The following is a 21275-nucleotide window of genomic DNA, read 5'->3' as shown; positions in this document are numbered from 1 at the left end:
GCCCTGAAAATAAGTCAGAACGCCTTAGTACAGAACACAGTTGTTCTCCCAGAAGTGCTTTTAATGGATCATGTTCTTGCTCAACTCTGGGCTTTTCCCTCCTCTGCCACCTTGCTTCTCCTGACTGACATCTACTCCTCTCCTCTGAGAAGCCCTCTCTGAACCCTCAAGGCTGGGCTAAGTGCCCTAACATTGCCCCTCATGTCCAATCTATCCTAACACATGCTGTACTATGACCACCCATGATGTACCTATCGGTTCCCGTTCACTAGACTCCAGTGACCAGACCTTCAATCACTGCATGAATGAATGAATGAATATTAACTGCTAATTTGCAAAGATGAAGCAAGAATTCCTGTAACTTAAGGCATAAAATTTTTTAGGCCAATGGATTTGTCTATAAGAGACCTTTAGATGAAAGAAAGGTCCTTTGTCATATCAAATGTCTTTTAATACCCCCAAATAGCAAGTTTATAACATACCTTAGAGTTAGAAGGTAACTGACAATATGCCTGGGTTGAAGGTCTTGGGCTGACCTATAAAGCACCTCATCGAACCTAAAAGAAAGATGACAGGAGTGGTTGGCAGGGGAAGGCTGGGCTCATACTACACCAATAAACAGGTGTACAGCAGGCAATTAACTGTCCTAATGTGGGCTGATTTAACTTTGATAATGATGTTTTCAAGCCTTTGTTAAAAGGGAAGAAACACGAATTTATACGCTATAAGGCTGACTTGATATCATTAATGGTAGAAGATATATGAAAAAAGACCTTGTGTAAATTTGAAGGTAAAGGCACATCTTTCTTTCTTACAAGTTCCTTGATGGCAGGTACTTTCTAAATCACCTTGAGATCCCATAGGCCTAGCCCAAAGCAAGGACTCAAATCATGGCTGTTAAACGTACAAAGCCTCTAGCCATGCTTAGGAACATAATCTAGCAAACAAGAGTCTACTCACTGCCAAGAAAACCAGGTTGGCTTATTTTTCCTCACAAATTAGCCAAATGTTAGTAAACTCACCCCTCATCCCAAGAAAGAACCACTGACCACTGTGTGGCAATCAGAGAAATAGGCCTTGTTGTTAACCCTCCGTATCCCTTCCAGATATTCGTCAGTCTCTCCTGACAAGTCTGGCTTCACCGATAATGCTCATGAGAGCTCAGAAGTATGATCTCTTGTCCAGTGTATTTGAAGCTGAACTGAAACCAAGAGGCAAATGAAGGGCTTATGGTCTCAGGGATGGTGCACAAAGGCAGGGATTTTCCTTCACTTATCACAGAGGGTGAGAAGATGATCGTTTCTACACTAAAAGGTTATGCTTTTACCAGGCTTTACGTTCTCACACCATGACCTAAAGGATGTTAGACAGCTGGGCTAATTCAATGGTGATAATATTTTTTAAGCCCAAGGATTAGCCGTGAGCATGCCCTCTGTCTGCTCCCAAAGGGCAGGCAATCACTTTTTGGTCACACCTTTGGAAAAGCGCTGTCTAGAGTCACTGGCCTGTTGATTCCAGTGGTCAGCAAACTACAACAGTTATTTCACGGAGCAGAAGCAGACTTGATAATGTTAGGAAACTGTACCTGAGAAGATGCTGGAGAATGGAAACAGACTGTGGCTCTTGTAAGCAAGCAGTGTTGAAGTCATTTAGATAACCACATCCAAAAGTCTCTTCCAAACTGTTATCACAAGTTTAAACACAACAAAGGATTAAACAAGTCATCCTAGGACTCAGTTGCAAATGATGAACATCACCTCATAACGCACAGTCTTGCTTTCCTTAATATAGTCCTAGACTCGGAAGCTACCATCATTTGACCCGATGCCTCAGTTTTCCCTACATCTGTTTCTTCATCTGAAAACGGAGTATACTCTTTAGCAGGGTTATTCTGAGTACTAAATAACATAATATATATAAAAGCATTTCGTTTCATAGGTGTGCAATACATAAATGTTTAAAAAACCCCACAAGACCCAAACATAATCAGAGGTCCACTGTACTTCAACTAGTTTTGAATGTGAGATGTCGGAGAAGCCCAGAAAACAGGGCCTTTGGTCTCGGAATCGCTCCATCCAGACCCCACCCTGGGAAGGACAGAGTGGCCCAGTGTTTCCCTGCAGACTCTTCTCACCTGTGGAGGCGGGCGTGTGTGTACTGCAGGAAGACCCCTGTGTCCCCGCGACTCTGGAAAACACGATCCCAGCTGAACTGATAGTCAGATAACAGGAAACCTCTGAAGTCCTAAAATGACAGAGGAAATCTTCAGCGCTGGGATTTGTCCCAGTACCAAATAAAAGACTCTCCCGGGAAGCAGTCTTCACAGACCTGAATGATGAGGGCTGCGAGCCCCACCCTCTCTGCTGTCTCCTGGGGGTTCTCCAGCTCTCTGGTGGCTGAAATAGACAAAGGCAGCTACTTTAACCTTGCATGAAACTGTACAGAATCCGGGACTAAAGTGGAGATAAAACCTAACAAAACCATACGCTGACAGCATCAAGAATAAACAGGTGTACAGCAGGCAATTAACTGTCCTAATGTGGGCTGATTTAACTTTGATAATGATGTTTTCAAGCCTTTGTTAAAAGGGAAGAAACACGAATTTATTTTTCTTACAAATATCCCTTGGAAGACATTAGATAGAGCTGGTACTTATTTTTCCAAAGGTGAAGGTTAAACAAAGCCATAAGGACTTGGGACTTGCTTCTGATTATGGAACACAGGAACTTTGCACAAGCACTCCAACCGTGGAGTGACAATGCTGAAGCTGCCCAGGAAAAGAGGCTCAGGGTGTATCAATTCCCATTACTAAACTGAGTAACAGCCCAGCAGCAAGTCTAGAAATTCTGGCACCTCGAATTAGCAAAGCTATTTGTGCCAAGGTTTATGAAAGTTCAATGGAGGGATGGTCATAATAAATCACACTGCACAGAAGTCCAGCAAAACATAAAAGTGCACGTAAGTTATGTCTGTAACAACAAAAAAATGAATTCACTCTTAGCAGAAGCCATGTTCTGTAGCATCCTCAATCGAATCTCATTTAGAACATCTTCCAGAAAAGTAACATCTCCTCTTCGAGTCTTCATTCCCTGCACTACCCCAAAGGGCACGTGCTGGCACCTAAAATGGAGAAGGCACTTAGTTCACTGAAAACTGAAAAGGAGCTGGTGATCAAAGAATATAACAATACCCTTATAGAGAATAGTCTTAACTTTAACTCTCATAGAGAGGTTTTAAAAAATTTATAAATTGAAATATGCTGTGACGTATGCCACAGAAGATGTTAAACACACAGCTTCATTTCATAATCACTAGCATATGATTAAATTACTAGTTGCCTTTATGAAAAAAAGGAGATGGGAATTAAGAATTTTGAAAATCAAGCCACTGAGAGATGTCTAATAAAACCATTTATTAAATGTTTATAAGCTAGAAATTAATATAACCAGGACAAAAATTAGCACAAAGAACAAATCTGTTTTTTCACACTAACATCTTGAAACAAAGAAGTGAATTTTGAATGAAAATTTTTAACAATTTGCTACATTTTTGGACATGGCTGACCTAGCAAAACTTTAATCTTGAGCAGGCAATTAAGAACCATGCAGACAGTACGGTACCTTTCTGCCCAGTCATATCCCATGATCTGCAGCATTTGGAACACTTGCTGAAAATGCTTTTTTTGCCCTTTATCTGTCTTGAGAAAAAAATTTATTTAAAATAAAAGAACACTGATAAGTTAATCTACAATAGGTTGGGCATAAATCAAATTAAAATATTTGAGTTTTGACAGACTAGAGTCGCTGTCAGTGGATATGTTTTAAATAAGCACACAAAGCAAATGCCACCAGAAGAAGGTCTAAGGTGAGTCCTCTAGAAGAGAAGGAAGTAAGAGCTGCAGCACTCCACTGAGCCAGGAGGGAACATGAAATTTAACCTTGTGAGTTTTCTATCTAAATTCCTCCTCTCTCAGCTGTTATGACCTTTAGCTCCAAGAAGGCCAAAGCTAAGCTCTAAAAATATATTTAATAGCAACTTTTTTTTTCCTTCGGGGAAAGGGAGGTTGCACACAGAAAGAAAGGAAGGGGAGACTAGAATATTACTCAGCATAAAAGGAACAAACTACTGACACATGCAATAGTTTGGGTGGATCTCAAGGGCATTCATTATGCTAAGTGAAAACAGCCAACCTCAAAATGTTACCTAATGTGGGACTTCCCTGGTGGCGCAGTGGTTAAGAATCCTCCTGCCAATGCAGGGGACACGGGTTCGAGCCCTGATCCGGGAAGATCCCACATGCTGCGGAGCAACTAAGCCCGTGCACCACAACTACTGAGCCTGTGCTCTAGAGCCCGCAAGCCACAACTACTGAGCCCATGTGCTACAACTACTGAAGCCCGTGCACCTAGAGCCCATGCTCTGCAATGAGAGAAGCCACTGCAATGAGAAGCCTGTGCATTGCAACGAAGAGTAGCCCCCACTCGCTGCAACTAGAGAAAGCCTGCGCGCAGCAACAAAAACCCAACACTGCCAAAAAAAAAAAAAGTTACCTAATGTGGTTCCATTTATATAACATTCTCAAAGTGACAAAATGGTATGATGGAGAACAGAGCACTGGTTGCCAGTGGTTAGGGTTGGAGGAACGCATGATTATTAAGTGGTTGCCATAAGAGAGGTTGTTTTGTGATGGAACAGTTTTGTATTGTGAATGTGGTGATGGTTACATGAATCTACATGTGATAAAATTTCATACCCCCCTCCACCATGCCCATACACAAGCATGTGTAAAATTGGTGAAATTTAACTAAGGTCTCTACCAATGTTAGTTTCCTGGTATAGACAAAGTACCATGGTTATGTAAGATATTATCTTTGGAGAAGACTGAAGGCTACATGGAAACTCTACCATTTTGAAACTTCCGTGAGTCCTAAAATATTTAAAATAGAAAGTTATTGTAAAGAAATGTATTATAGTGACATGTACATATTTGTTACACATAACCATTCATTTGGGTAATTTTTGGTTTTTTTACTATGAAGCAATGTGAACTTTTTAAGTTTTTTTTTTTAAACATAGTGTTTGCCATCATACATACACTTAACATTGAATCCTTTCTATAGTTTGAGAAAATTATTTTTGCCTAGTTTTTCAACAAGGCATTCAATATCTATCTTTGCAGTTTTCATGAAGTAGGGATCATAACCTTTTGTTCTTTATTGTGATTACTTACCACATAAATCATTTTATCAAAATTATACTTGTCCATTCGATCTATAGCAGCTGCAAGATCTCTGAAAAAAATGGCCATAGATTAAGAGTTACTAAGCAGATCTGGGTAATAATTTGTTTTACCTATTTAATAGTAATGAGGCTTTTCTCATTAAGAACTACTGTTATTCCAAGCCTCGGGTATAGTACCCATGCTTATATAATCCCAGTACCATACTTTGATACAAGATAGTAATAACAAAAACAGCTTTGGGAAAAGAATTATGAAAGTGCTGTGAAAAGATAAAAAATAAATAAAAGCTCTGGGACAAGTAGTAATAATAACTAAATAGCTCTAGGCAAGGTGTTTGTAGGTAAATGTTTTATGATTTGTTAATTAAGCCTCTACTGGAAAGAATTACTTTCCTGTCACTTTTCTGCAATATACTTTCTTAAAGAACATATTTAAAACATAGGTGATACAGTATCTTCTAGCTACTCTTCCAACGTCTTGGATCATTCGAAAGCAATACTTTCTAAAGCATTTAAAAAGACCATAAATTCCTCTGACAAAAATTCCACTTACCTCTTATCTCTGGTTAAGGACAAAATACCCAGTTTGCACACAGTACAAAATATTTAAAAACAAACCATAAACTATAAAATTTTAAGTGAAAAATTTTAGGTGAAAATTATTTAAATATTGAATTTTAAAATTAGAGCTAATTAACTTGTGGGGAATATATTAATAACTAATATCTTTGTATGGTGACATATCATAAGTAGACTCACCATGGTGATCATTTTGAATATATAGAAATACCAAATCACTATGTTGTGTAACAGGAACTAACGTAGTGTTGTAGGTCAATTATAATTCAAAACCAAATAAACTCATAGAAAAAGAGATAGGATTTGTAGAATTTCAGAGGCAAGGGACAGAGAGAGGGGGAATTGGATGAAGGTGGTCAAAAGGTACAAACTCCCAGTTATAAGATAAATAAGTACTAGGGATGTAAAGTACAAAATGATAAATAGAATTAACACTGCTGTATGTTATATATGAAAGTTAATGTTAAGAGAGTAAACCCTAAGAGTTCTCATCACCAGAAAAATTTTTTTCTATTTCTTTAGTTTTGTTATCTATATGAAAGGATGGATGTTCACTAAACTTATTGTGATAATCATTTCGTGACGTATGTAAGTCAAATCATTATACACCTTACACAGTGCTGTATGCCAATTATATCTCAATAAAACTCCAAGAAAAAAATTAAAGCTATTTTTGCTTAACAATACATGACCCTGGGAGGATTTTGAGGATTTTTAAAGTTCCTAGATCTTTTGAAATGTTGGGGATCATCAAAATGTCATTGGTACCTACTTCAGGATCCAAATATAACAGAGCAAGTGCCCCCTGCATTGTAAGTGTGGAGTCTTAACCCCTGGACCGCCAGAGAAGTCCCCAGAGCATGTGTTCTGAAAGGAGGCAAAAACTGTCTCGTGAGGGACAAAAAAATCTTACTCTATTTATGTATAAAGCACATATATGCATACAATACATACAGATACATCTGTGGTGTTAAAATTTCATGAGGATGGGCAAGTATAAAAAAATATGGCTGAAAAGTCTCCTGAGAAGGGTTATAATCAAAAAAAAGGTTGTAAAACACTGATATAGATTATCCCCAAAACGAAGTCACAAATATACACCCTATTATATTTTTTGATTTGAGCCAAGCACAAAACAAAGAAAACCTTTTTAATCCAAAGAAAAAGAGATGAATATAAGAAAAAGTCCTAGGTTGAGTTTGTAAAACCTGAATTTGAAAGCCGGAGAGGGCTTCCCTGGTGGTACAGTGGTTAAGAATCCACCTGCCAATGCAGGGGATACGGATTTGAGCCCTGGCCTGGGAAGATCCCACATGCCTCGGAGCAACTAAGCCCGTGCCCCACAACTACTGAGCCTGGCTCTAGAGCCTGTGAGCCACAACTACTGAGCTCGTGTGCCACAACTACTGAACCCTGCGTGCCTCGAGCCCGTGCTCCGCAACAAGAGAAGCCACCGCAATGAGAAGCCCACACACCACAACGAAGAGTAGTGCCGGCTCGCCGCAACTAGAGAAAGCCCGCACACAGCAATGAAGACCCAACACAGCCAAAAATAAACATTTAAAAAAAAAAAAAAAAAAAGCCAGAAGAAATGCCAGGTCATTTAGTTCAGGTCTCTCTTTTCACAAAGTAGGGAACCATGGCCCAGAGAGGTTAAGTGATGGTCATGGTCTCAGAACAAAAATGCAGGTCTCCAGCCTCACCCTGTGCTCATGTCAGTATCCTCCTGCATTCTTCTTTGTCTGTTATAACAACTCCCTTAATTTACAACCACACACATAGCTGTATTCTATAAGGAACCCATTGAAAGGACAGAAACAAGTACAGTTAGAGCAAGGTGAAAAATCAAACATTTCAACAAGTGGCACAAAGATGATTCTCCCAAAGAAAAAAGGGAAAGTATAGGTATTAAGGAAAATAAACAGAAATATCTGGACCTAATGATAGCCCCTCAAAAGATAGCAGATAAGGATAGTTATAGAGTCTTTACGACATGGAGCCTCTCTTCTGAACACATTTCTTTCTTTTTTTAAATTTGAGTATAGTTGACTTACAATATTGTGTTAGTTTCAGTGATTCAGTATTTTTGCAGATTATATTCCACTACAGTTTATTACAAGATAATGAATTTAATTCCCTGTTGCTTACATGAGTAAACACATTTCTTATAACCACTACTCAAAGGTTTATTTAATCTGTCCAGCAATAATTAGCTGGCACAAAAAAAATTTTCTACCGTGTATTTTTTTGTATCTAGAAAAAGAAATGTACCTCTTACATATACAGGGTCTTCTCATTTCCTAACTCCAATTGTATGGAATTGATAAGAAGAAATGCCAAAAAGTAACAGAAAATAAGAATGATTTTTCTAAGGGACAGTAAGAGAGGCAGATGGTTGTTTAAAGTTGTTTGGAAAAAAATGATGGTAGTTAACAACAACAACAAAATATCATTATCTATGCTACAAAAGTGGTTTGTGATCCAACATAAAATTCTAGCCCGGGAGACACTAGAACCTTTTGCTAGCAGTGCTTGAGTATGGCCGTGTTTGCCTGTGTGGCTTTTTTTATGGTCCTGTCTTCTCCTTCCTATTAGCTTTGTCCCAGAAATAAGTGTGCTTGATAAACCCAGTTCTTACTGATTAACAGAGGCTGCTCCTTTCCACAGGGGTTGGTCATGGAGACAAATGAAAAAATATAAGCGGCATGGCCTACTTCTCGCTCGGTCTATTTTACCACAGTCTGAATGAGGACTGGTACTTATATGCACATAAGATGATCTTGACCGAGTGAGGATACCACTGAGCCAACATGAGCACCGTTTAGTATATATTTTCTGTCAATATGCAATTATAAAATATTTATAGTTGGCTAGGAGGTACTTCAATTTTATAGTTTGTAGAACAATGTATTCACCTGTGGAAATCCTATGACGTTTAACTAACTGTAATCACTTTTTCAGTTTCTTTTCCGATGATATTAAACCTTTCCAGAAACTATAAATGGCCATAAACAGAAATTCAATAAAAATATTTTGAGTGATGAGAACAAAAGATTTTAGAAATCAGGATTTGGTAACAGTTTTGAGAATAAAATGATTGTCTTAGCATTAATCCTAGAACAAAGAATGTGAAGTCATGCATTCTAATGATGAGGTTCACACAAGACACAAACCTGGTTGCATAGAGAGACGTCCCATCGCTTCGCATTACGGTACAAATCGAGGAGGGGTCACCACTTCCTGACAGATCCACTACAGCTGTGCCTTTTCTAGAAATGCAAAAAGGTAACTCTGAAACAACATAATGAATTAAAACTGTTAATAGTATAATATCTATAATATTATCTTTGGCAAACCAGAGCTATTTTTATTACTTAAGGAGCAATAAGTGGTATAACCAACAATGAAGAATAAGAAGGAATCTGACCTTGAATGAATCTATTAAGAGTAGGTATTTTGTAATTAATATTTACTTATCATTTTAAATTCTGTACTCTGGATGAAGTACTTAAAGTCTTTAACGTAACTAGTTGAAAAATGAGATTTCAACTTCAGTTTAACCATGAAACATCATGTTCTTCTTCTAATCCAAGTTACTGTAACACTAAATATTGGGCTAATTTTTAACATGCAAGAAAGTACCCTTGAGTAATAAAACCACAGAATTTTGTTACTGTCTTTCCTGCCCGATCAAAAATTAGAATCTGTATATGGTGATCTAAAAACTGTCCTTAAGGACATCACTGAGGATGTCGTGAGCCACATTCTCCATGTCTTTCTTATAAGGATGACAAGCTCTTTGTTACTATGAAAAATGGCACTTTTTAAAAAATTAATTTTTATTGGAATATGGCTGCTTTACAATGTTGTGTTAGCCTCCACTGCACAACAGAATGAATCAGCCATACACATGCAGATATCCCCTCCCTTTTGGACTTCCCTCCCATTTAGGTTACCACAGTGCATTAGGTAGGAGTTCCCTGTGCTATACAGTACGTTCCCATCAGTTGTCTACTTTATACATAGCATCAATAATGTATATGTGTCAATCTCAGTCCCCCAATTCCTCCCTCCCCACCTCTTCCCACCTTGGTATCCATACATTTGTTCTCTATGTCTGTGTCTCTATTTATACTTTGCAAATAAGATCATCTATACCATTTTTCTAGATTCCACATATATACATTATTATACGATATTTGCTTTTCTCTTTCTGACTTACTTCACTCTGTATGACACTCCCTAGGTCTGTCCACATCTCTACAAATGACCCCATTTCATTCCTTTTTATGGCTGGGTAATATTCCATTGTATATATGTACCATGTCTTCTTTATCCATTCCTCTGTCTATGGACATTTAGGTTGCTTCCATGTCCTGGCTACTGTAAATTGTGCTGCTATGAACATTGGGGTGCATGTGTTTTTTTTGAATTATAGTTTTGTCTGGGTATATGCCCAGTAGTGGGATTGCTGGATCATATGGTAGCTCTATTTTTAGTTTTTTAAGGAACCTCCATACTGTTTTCCATACTGGCTGTATCAATTTACATTCCCACCAACAGTTTATGAGGGTTCCCCTTTCTCCACACCCTCTCCAACATTTATTGTTTGTAGATTTTTTGATGATGGTCATTCTGACCCGTGTCAGGTGATATGTCGTTGTACTTTCGATTTGCATTTCTCTAATAATTAGTGATGCTGAGAATCTTTTCATCTGTTTGCTGGCCATCTGGAAAAATGGCACTTCTAAGCAACTGGTTTGCTTCTGTGTTACACATGGCTGGGCGCCTATGAATGGTGCCATTTCTGTTTGGCTGACAGGAAGCTCAAAGCTAAATTAGAAATCTACCTTAAGCAAAGAAGCAGAATCCCAGTGTGTGTTACATGATGTACTAATATCATCCCTGACGTCCTATTATTTTTTCTGCCCTGCTTCTTGATTTCCTCATTTTACTCTTTCAAAACCTTGGGGTTGTAGTATACCTTTTTTTTTTAAAAAAATTATTTAAGACCTTTATTAACAGGTGCTTGCAGTTTGTTGACTTTTTGAAAAAATCAAGCTGTAAACTTCTATTATAAATTAAAAATGAGGTTCTTAAAAATCTCAATTCGACCAGATATGAAACAATTTAAAATCCTTTAAAGGTGTATTGAGAAAATCCAGTTTTGTTTTTTAAAACACGTTTGTCATTACCAAAAAGGGACGTCTTTAGGTAAAAATAATAAAAACCCCATGCTGCATAGATAATGCAGATAGTTCTAGTTATCTGGTCAACAGTCAAAAAGCAAGCACTTAAGGTCTTCATCTCCAATCTTTTGTTCATTTCTTATTGCTGGAATTTCATATTCATTTCTTCTTGTTGCACGACTAAACCGGATGACAGTAGAGATGGTAAGCCGGCATTTGCTCAGCCCCGCCCTGCTCAGCCTCGGGAGCGGACGCATTCTCAGCTGGTGGATCGGCTGCTTGTGTCTCTTCGCCATCTTGGGTTTAGGGTTTTCTGGGCGTCTGCGTCTGTAACTGAAGTTGCGGTGGTACCGACATTGAGGGGGCTGCCGACCTTGGGTCTCATATCTCCTTGATTTTCCTTATCTTCTTCACTGCCGTCCTCTCTGCGCTGTCTTTGGCGAGGAGGGCCCCTGCGGAACGGTGGTCTATAACCCCGATACATATTGTCTCACTGGTCTATCTTGTTCTCCTGCACCCTGGTTGTTAGCACCCTCCATCTCCTCTCCCCGCACAGGAGGGTGGAACGCTGTGGTTGACGTCCATAGGGTCTCCACACGCAGTAAGGTGGGCGCCGGCGCCTGCGGCAGGGCCGCTGCTGTCGGGCCCAGCCTTCGGGGGCACTCTCGAATCCCTCCGTCTTTTCCCCTCTCTCGCTGTCCCGGTAATTCTGCTGGAGGTTGCATGGAGGCCCCCTGTGACGCGAAGAGCGGCTGTGATGGTTACGGGCTGGTGCATGTGTACCGCCTTGCGCTGGACCCCCCAGGGCCTGCAACGTCTGCTGCCCGCACCCTCTTCTCCTTCAGCGACATGGAGCCCCGCAGTCTCTCCGTCTCCTACGCCGCGAAGGCACTTCCCGGGTTCTTCTTTACGGCAGTCCGGTGGACACCTTCATCTTCCTTGGTGTCGTTCCTGTTGCTGAAGCCATATCCGTTTCTTACACTGAACCATTTTATGTTCCCAGAACCTTCGCTGCGATGACCTTCTTGTCCCCAGCGGCAGGTGCCGCCGATGCGAGACTGCCGGGGCCACCGCCTCCTGCGCCGCAGCCCGTCGTGCTGGGCTCGGTGTCGGCAGCGCTGAGGGCGGCTTCTGGGTCTCGGCCTCGCTGCTCACGGCTGCGGCTCCTCCCGGGCTGTGATGGCAACCAGGCCGGCGGCGGCGGTGACGCTGCTCGGGGCTCTCTGGGGGCCGCTCTCCGCTCCCGCTACCCATCGAACTCAGTATACCTGTTTTTATAAATTGTTTTAAATCCTTTTGGAACAGGATGGAATCTTTTTAAAAAGGCAGGGTTGAGTACAAAGCGTTCTATTTCCCTTTTCCAGTTATACCATTATCAGCTGGTGTGACCTTAGGCAGGTCACTTATACTTTCTGTGCTTGTTTCCTCATATGTAACAAGATAATACTCTTTCTCCCAAGCTTACCAGGATTTTGCTATGGCAGCAAGAGACAGCATGTGGGAAAGTACTCGGAAGAGCAAAAAGCACTGTAAAAAAATGCCAGGAAGGCTGCACACAACATTCTGCTCTCCTTACTGAGAGAAAACGTCAATACCAACTTCAAAGCAGAATGAATAACTTTCTGAAGAATAGTAACCTGGTCATACATTGTTTTCAGTAGGAGTCCTTTACTGTCCAGCAACTTTAAGACTTCTTGAGACTTTTCACGATAAAATGATTCTCCTGAATATTCATCAAAGTGTACTCCTAGACGCTAAAAGGATTTGGAAACAAAAGAAAAAAAAGTTACGCATGTGTCCTATTATCTTACCCTAAGACAAAATAGGATGTTCTACAGTCTGTCAGACAGATGGGGAAAATAAGAATGAAATCAAGTCACTCTGTGACTCAAACCTTCCTAACGGTTCCCCGCACGGTCAAGCCCTCACAGCGGTACTGTGCTGTCCAACGTAGGAGTTGCTGGACACATATGGCTATTCAAATTCAAATTAAGGAAAATTGAAGATTTACTTTCTCAGTTACGCTACTCACACTTCAAGTGCTCACCGGCCACATGTGGCTAGAGGCTACCATATTGGACAGCAGAGATCCAGAACATTTCCACTGCAGCAGGAAGCTAGACTGGACAGTCCTGGAAAATGTCCTACATCCCACCCCACTCTCCAACCTCTCCAACCCCTCTCTCACTTTTCTTCATCTTGCTTCCTTACTCCAGCCATGTGGGATCTTTGCTGAAACTCTCTTCAGACAGCACCCCTGATCCCCCCCTCCCCTGCTTCACTTTTCTCCATACATCATCACCACCTAACAGACTGTATATATTCTTGTTGAATTTGCACTGCCTCGAATTTGTTTAATCTGCTGTATCCATGCTGGAGTGTAAAGTCCATGAGAAAAGAACTTATATCTCTTTTATTCACTGTTGTATTTCTCCCACCCCCAACATGTTCTTAGACAAATTTATAGACAAACAAATTTATAGCCATCACATATATGCCTAAGGAAGCAAAAGAAGAAAAAATGATTAAGAAAAAGTGAAGGAATGATAGAAGAGAGAAGAGAAAAGCCAAACTGAAATGAAGTATTAGGATGTCACTTCACATTCAGCCTGTGAAGTTCACAGGCTTTATTTTGTAGCTCTAACTTTCAGCCCAAAGAACAATATCTGAGTCCCAATTATCAACTCACTGACAAATGACAAATCTGTTCTTAAAACATGAACTTCAGAAGCAACCCTCCTACCCAGGAGTACCCGTCAAGAGCAGCTCCACATGACAGGAGAGCAGGAGAGTGGGCGGGCACCTTGTAAATCCGAATGTACTCTTCTATGCTCAAGTCCCGAAATTTCTGCCAGAGTGCAAGTGCTTGCGTGTCGCCCAGTTCCAATCGCTGGAAGAACTCATGTGCTGATTTTGCTACACTTTTATCGTCTGCTGCTTCTTTATTAACTTGTACATAAACCTAAAGGCACAATAGTACATTACATGAAGTACATTACTAGTCACTGTTATCTCCAAAAAGGAAAAGAAGAAAACAAAACAATCGGGAGAATTCTCATTTAAAGGTTATACAAGTGCGCTGGTCACAGGGTGTAACCTTTTTTTCTTCTTTTTTTTTGCCATGGACCCTTACCTTAGTGAGCCCTAATAACCCCTGCTCAAAATGCATAAAGTAAAATACATAGGATTATAAAGGAAATAATTACATTGAAATACAATTATTCAAATTTTAAAAAATATTTGTGATATAGTAACAGAGGAAAGTGCTAAATTTCTGACTGAGGTTACTGAAAATAATATGTACCTTTTTCCTTCTCATCCAAGTTCACAGATCCTTAGGTTAAGAATGCCTGGTTAGGGACTTCCCTGGTGGCGCAGTGGTTAAGAATCTGCCTGCCAATGCAGCGGACACGGGTTCAAGCCCTGGTCTGGGAAGCCCTGGTCTCCCACATGCCATGGAGCAACTAAGCCCATGCACCACAACTACTAAGCCTGTCCTCTAGAGCCCATGAGCCACAACTACTGAGCCCACATGCCTAGAGCCCGTGCTCCCAACAAGAGAAACCATCGCGATGAGAAGCCCACGCACCCCATGAAGAGTAGCCCCTGCTCGCTGCAACTAGAGAAAGCCTGTGCACAGCAACAACGACCCAACACAGCCAAAAATAAGTAAATGAATAAATTAAAAAAAATAGGGACTTCCCTGGTGGTCCAGTGGCTAAGACTCTGCACTTCCACTGTAGGGAGTGCAGGTTCGATCCCTGGTCTGGGAACTAAGATCTGACATGCTGCACACTGCAGCCAAAAAAAAGAATGCCTGGTTTAGACTAAGCTAGCATTATTCTTTAAAAAAAAAAAAAAAAAAAGAAGTGAAATTATTGCTGCAACTTCTCTGAGAAAAGATTGAAGCTAGTAGAATGGTTCAATCTGGAAAAGAAAAGGCCACAGGGTGATTCAGCCGTTGTTTTAATGAAAAACATTTTAAACTGTTCTTTAAATCTGCAAAGACCAGAAAAAACCAGGTGATTTAGGAAGAGCTTTGGGATAGTTAGCTTAATTATACTCCAACTTGGGCTCTTGAGAACTGTGTGGAGCGCTCACTTCCGGAGTGTTTTTGCACCATCTGTCCTGGCTCGCTTAGTTCTGCCCCAACCCAATGAGAGGAGTGCAGTTGGATAGCTTGTTAAGGGCTCTTCCAGTTCTAGGATTGTGTGTTCATAGAATCATTTTCCAGTCTCTAAAATGCAAGATTAATAAACGACATAAAAATATCAACACTACAGCTCAAGTAATACTGAAGTTATGCATTAGGGACTATAAAGATTTTACTTACAAGTTGTAACTCACTTCCAGGGTGAAACACGAACAATAAATTTACTATCCTCATATTTTTTTCCAGAAAGCTATTAAAATAGCATGAAATAAAAATTGGCAAATAAACTACCAAAAAATATGAGGCCTCTAAACTCTTACAGTAATATCATCAAAATATCATGGCAGCAGCATCTGGGTAGAAAAAGTGATTTTATTGCTGGAGAATACTTTAGGACAACCATAATGTGGCTTCTACCCACTAGATACTACCAACAAAAGGGACAGGGCATTAAACATCTATCTCAAGCTAAAAATGTCTCACCTTGTATAGATGGCTCATGTTAATTATTGGAATGACGGAAGTAAATAAATCAGTACTCCTAAATAAAGGTTAAAACTACCTAATCTTTTTTTTTTTTTTCCTCTTTAAAGTTGTACAGAAAAGAGTTAACGTAGCAGGCCTGGAAACTGTTATCCTTAAAATGTGTTGTTTGCAAGGTTAGCCCTTGGCTGGCATCTGGGAACTTGAATTTTGAGAATGTTCCCACCAAGCTAACTGATAAGAGTGGCTCACGGTGCCTAAACTGTTTATGCAAACAATATGGTTTATGCCAAACACCTGCTTTCCTTCTGGAAGCTTGGAATTTTACTACATGCTACACAGGGGGTGCCTACATATCAACCTCCAATCAAGGTTGATATGTAGGCATAGGTCAGACTTCCTGACCTTTGAATGACCTATCCATTGACAACTGCGTAATAGTCCAGCCTACAGGAGTAAAGACATATATGTGTCTATAAATGGCATGTGATTCAAAGTTAATCTTTCCCCGCTTCCCCCATCTCTCTTCCCGTCTCTCTCCAGCTCTCTCTCTCACATACACGTGTGTGTACATGTGTGTATTCAATTTCTAATCAAATATACAAAAAATATCCTTATTTTCAGAAGAGGAAAGGTATTCATTTTTTATTTTTTTATTATTATTTTTTTTTGCGGTACGTGGGCCTCTCACTGTTGTGGCCTCTCCTGTTGCGGAGCACAGGCTCCAGACGCGCAGGCTCAGCGGCCATGGCTCACGGGCCTAGCCGCTCCACGGCATGTGGGATCCTCCCGGACCAGGGCACGAACCCGTGTCCCCTGAATCGGCAGGCGGACTCTCAACCACTGCGCCATCAGGGAAGCCCATTAGTTTTTTTTTTAATCTAGGACCCTAAACTCAAACAGCCAAACATTTAGAAATCTAATAAGCGTTCAAAATATTGATAAGAATATTCTTAGAAAAAAACATCACCAGAATCTTTTCCCTTTCTTAAAATTTAAAATAGAAATAATTAAAACAAAACAAAAAGCCCTTCCTAATTCCTGAAGAACCCTGGCATTGCAGCAATTTTTAGTGATAAACCAAACATTACTGAAAACCAACTGATACTACCAAACAATAGAAGAGCCTTAATTAGCACTTAAGAATCTGCTTGTAAACGCACTATATAAAACTAATAGTTAACATTCATCAACGTTTTAGAAAAGAAATGCGTTTTCCTTCACAAAGTAAATTTTATACTCTGCATTTCTGACATTATAGACAATTTTTAATCTACAGTTACCATGAACCCTCTACCCTTGGAAAGTATGCATTCTGAAGACAGCTCCCTTTTGGGGTTAGATCCAGACTCAAAGGGAATAAAAAGGAAATTTTAAATTTGGATATGATAAATAAGAGTGTGGATGAAGAAAAGTGTTTTTGAGGATGGAAACACAATTTTTCTTTTCAGTTACTAGAATGCAAAAGCCAGCTGTATTTGTTAGCGAGTAAACTAAATGTCTGAGACTTCCTGAAATGAGTATTAATCCTTCCTTTACACTAATTCTAGATGTAGTGATTGCCAAAAAACATATGACATTTTATTTCTAATTTAATTGATTAATTATAATCAGCTCTCAGGATGATCTGCCCAAATGTAAAGAAATAAGTGTGAAAAAGTAGCAGAAAATGCTCTCACTCCCTCTTAGTCTTATTAAATTTGATTCTAGAATACCATTAGCCACATAGGCACAGCTGAATTCCTTGGTGCAGGGCTCTAACCCCATCCCTGGTTATTTTTGTCTTTAAAACTGAGAGTAACTGCTAAGGTTGGTTAGCATAACTTGGACACTAAAGACCCTTTTATCTGAATATTTATTTGTCCTCTATCTTAGAATGCATTTAATTTTGATCTCATTTTTAAGAAAATAACATGTATCAAATTCATGATTATAATTCAAACAAGCTCATTTTTAGTTTCATGTTTCATGTATTGATCGGAAATTTCTCTGGTTGAGACCAATTCCTGATGTTAAATGAAATATTAAAGAAATTCAAATTAATATAATTATAATTTAATACATCAATACATCAAAGAGCTAATAAAGTCAAAACTTCCTAGGTAAAAAAATACTCATTTGAAGTAATTAATTACCAAATTTCGCATTAGTACATCATTAGCAGCATATAAACAGCATTTTACCATCCCTTCATCTTCTTTTAATGTTTGGAATCTCCTATTTTTATCCTCTGTACATACACAATAACATCCATGATATCTTACACCTTTATCCAAGGGTGATAATCACTAACCGGTAGATTACCACACACTCGTGCCTAATACTTTCCTCATGCTGAAGAAAGTGTTTTTCATACATTTCAGTAGGGTGAGATAACGACTGAGCTCTTAACATGTATTCTGGCCTTGCTTGGTATTTCCATCCTTGCTCTAAGAACACTCAGAGGACAATGGGACACTGTAGTGCTGTCCCAGGGGAGTAGGGATGAGGGAGAAAAGCACGTGGCTTTGTGGAAGATGGTCAAGAGCAATGGTGAAGCGGAGAAGCTGCAGGGAGAGAGGAAAGGAGAGCTGCCTAGACAGAGGAGGAGCTGAGGGAAACACTCCCGGGAACAGCAGAAGCTGAGCAGCCCCTCAGGTGCAGCAGGCCCTCAGAGGGCAATGGTTCACAGTGTCCCCACACAGGGAGGCTGGTCTCTGGGCCTGTGGAACTGGGCCACAGCAAGGCCTCCAGGTGGTCTGTCAAACAAGCAGAGGCTTGGGTACCGGGCCTGTGAGTCAAGACCAATGTGGACTGAAGCCAAGAAAAGGCCTCCATGGCCACCCTGGGATACACATAAGAGCCTCTGTGTGACCTGGGAGGTGGGAAATCCCTAACATTGACTTAAGCTGAGTCCCACCGCTCTCAAAAGTGATGGCTGCGTTCCAATCTTGGTTTAGAATTTAAAAGCTATTTCTTGTAGGTAAGTGTTATAATGAGTAGAATCCACACCAAACATAAGTCATTTTTCCTGAAAAAAGTAAAGTGACCTAAACCAACAAATAACTTTTGAATTCAATTCTTTAAAAAATAAGAATTTTTAACTGCATAAATAATCCTATATATGTCTAGAATCAATTTAGTCTTGAATTACTTTGAGAAGTTGTTTTGATATTCGAAAGCCAGAAAACACATGGTCTCTTGACGAATAGACACTTCCTCCACATTTTAAAAAACGGAAGTAAACATTATCACTCATCAGGTTGGTTGCTTTGGTCCTGCCCTATTTATTACTTTTTTTTTTGCTGCTGATATAGGGAAACTCAGGGTGAAGTCTGTTATCTAATATTACCTAGTAATACATCATCTCTGACTTTCTATGTCTTTTTTATTAAACGCCCATCACTGTGATTACCTCAAATCCTTTCAGAAAGGGGCAGGGTAAAAATAATGAAATACTATTGGGGTCATTTTGAAACTTTAAAAATGCCAGTGCTACGGTACAGGACTAATGCATATTTTATTGGCATGATATTTACCTCTTATGAGAGGCTGATCATATTTCAGAGGAATTCTATAGTTTGCAAAATCCAAATTAATATGCAACACCAATAAGTCAAGTTCTAAAACCTTCTAGGGCAAAAGAAACCGCAAAACAAAAAACCAAAAGCAGAAAAAGTGGCTGGGTTATACATTCTTAAAGGCACAGTGTTATCAAGGTCCATTCAAGTAGTTTAAATCTAGGAGGAACCCTGAGAAATTACTTTTAAAAATTATTAAGACAGATATGAGTAAATGATGACTCCCATATGCCCATGATTTAAATTTAACACTTACTAACTTATCATAAGAAATTACTTTTAGATACAAGTGGAAAGCCTTTTTGATAAGTATTCCAAAACTTACTACAAATGTTTTCTTTGAATCAATAGTGTGAATTTTAAACAGCAAATATATTATTTAACTCATCGGCCGATTCAGGGGGGATGAACTATTAAAAACCACTTCCCGTTTTGTGACAACAAATTAAAACAACTAAAGGAAAGGTTTCAAATGTTGGCTAACAAAAGTCCTAGGTCTGTGCACAGCATGGCCAGATGTCCTGGGAAAAGAATGACTACAGGTGCAGAGAGTAATAACACCCGTAATAAAGCATAGCACAAACGTGAAAATGCAGCAGAGAAACGACTGTAGGTGTATTTTCATCACAGAAAAGAAATACTAAAACTACCATATAATATCATTTCTAACCTGGCCAAGAAACCAGAACTGGGGGGATACTGATCATGGTGCAATTTAGAGGGATGTAGGCCACGAAATCTGCTCCTGGATGGCCGAAGCCAAATTCAAAACAAATACACCAGAAGGTTGAAACTGCCAAAACTAAACTACTAATTGTGCCCTTGGTACACCACTTCAAGGATGAAAGAAAGGAAAATGCTTTGTAAGTAATTACAACCAGTGGAAATGAATGGCTCAGAAAGGCATTCCATAATGCCAGTGGGGGGCGGTGCAGTGCAGTGCACAGAACACTCTGGAGCCAAACTGCCTGTGTTGGAACCTTGGGTCTGGCCCTTGGGTTCTTCATCAGTAAACTGCATAATAAAATAAGTTAGATTTTTGACCAATGATAAATAGGGTGTCCTATGATAGTTAGCCCTTCCTTGGAGCTATACAATAGGTTTCTTTATGCCACAACTTAAATGGAAGGGGCAAATTCATTCAAGCATTTACTGCAAAGCACGGTGTGTGAGGTTGCAGATAAAAGATCAGGAAGACAGGTCCTTCCCTCTCAAAGAGCTCCAAGTATAACTTGAGAAGGAAAAAAATGGGTTCGACCAAGGTTCAGGTTTTCTGTTTAGGAACAGGGTAAAATCATTTATTAATATTTGCTTAATGCTCCAAAAAAAGGGAAAAAATTCCTCATTTATACTAAACGTTGTTGTTGAAAGTAATCTACAGTGACAGCTGTAATTTTAAAATGCACCTGGGTCTGCAAAAATTAGCACAAAGATAAAATAATCTAGAGGCTGGGGCTTCCCTGGTGGCACAGTGGTTGAGAGTCCGCCTGCCGATGCAGGGGACGCGGGTTTGTGCCCTGGTCCGGGAGGATCCCACATGCCGTGGAGTGGCTGGGCCCGTGAGCCATGGCCGCCGAGCCTGCACGTCCGGAGCCTCTGCTCCGCAACGGGAGAGGCCACAACAGTGAGAGGCCCGTGTACCGCAAAAAAATAAAAAATAAAAAAATAACCTAGAGGCTGCCACTTTAGGCTCTGCATTTTCTCCATCCTGCAACGGAAGGAGGAAGAGAGCAGAGAAGTACTCTAAATGGATTTCTATCTTCTATTACAAACAGCAAGGTGGGTGTATTTGACTTGCCCTCTTTTGTCTATAAATACTGCTCAACTATGAAGCTACTAGGCAAAAAAACACTGAATGAAAGCAACACCACTGTGCCTTTTCTAGTTATTCATAAAAGTACCCCCTGCCTTTGTTCCTTCCTTTTGTGTGTCCATCAATTAACAACCTCTAACAGAGATGTGTGATCTCCCACTTATGAGTCTCAAGAGGCAGGACACTGTATTAAACTGCATAGAAAGAAACATATGTTTAGGTTTCTATGGAGTTTAAGAACAAATTTTACTAAAATA

The 21275-nt window shown here is 39.8% G+C and overlaps 1 protein-coding gene and 1 pseudogene across 8 annotated transcripts in view; both read right to left on the bottom strand.

The window, feature by feature from the left end:
• Positions 1-21275, bottom strand: part of RARS2 (arginyl-tRNA synthetase 2, mitochondrial) — a 113577-nt gene that overhangs the window by 34008 nt on the left and 58294 nt on the right. For all 8 annotated transcript variants that reach the window (XR_007470705.1, XR_007470704.1, XR_007470703.1 and 5 more), the window contains 10 exons: positions 13813-13971; positions 12657-12763; positions 8994-9089; positions 5231-5291; positions 3621-3697; positions 2996-3120; positions 2329-2396; positions 2135-2244; positions 1586-1681; positions 483-557 (listed from right to left, as the gene is read on the bottom strand). Coding sequence is in view for 4 of the 8 variants with exons in the window: in XM_004264837.3 (XP_004264885.2) it covers positions 483-557; positions 1586-1681; positions 2135-2244; positions 2329-2396; positions 2996-3120; positions 3621-3697; positions 5231-5291; positions 8994-9089; positions 12657-12763; positions 13813-13971 (974 nt within the window). In the remaining 4 variants the exon portion in view is untranslated. The remainder of the gene's footprint in view (positions 1-482; positions 558-1585; positions 1682-2134; positions 2245-2328; positions 2397-2995; positions 3121-3620; positions 3698-5230; positions 5292-8993; positions 9090-12656; positions 12764-13812; positions 13972-21275) is intronic.
• On the bottom strand, positions 11093-12463 carry LOC105748963 (Y-box-binding protein 1-like; annotated as a pseudogene).

The sequence above is a fragment of the Orcinus orca genome, chromosome 12 (genome assembly GCF_937001465.1).
Source record: "Orcinus orca chromosome 12, mOrcOrc1.1, whole genome shotgun sequence".
In the NCBI taxonomy this organism is placed as follows: domain Eukaryota; kingdom Metazoa; phylum Chordata; class Mammalia; order Artiodactyla; family Delphinidae; genus Orcinus; species Orcinus orca.
Note: the sequence above shows the minus strand (reverse complement) of the source record. Positions and strands in the feature narration are given on the sequence as shown.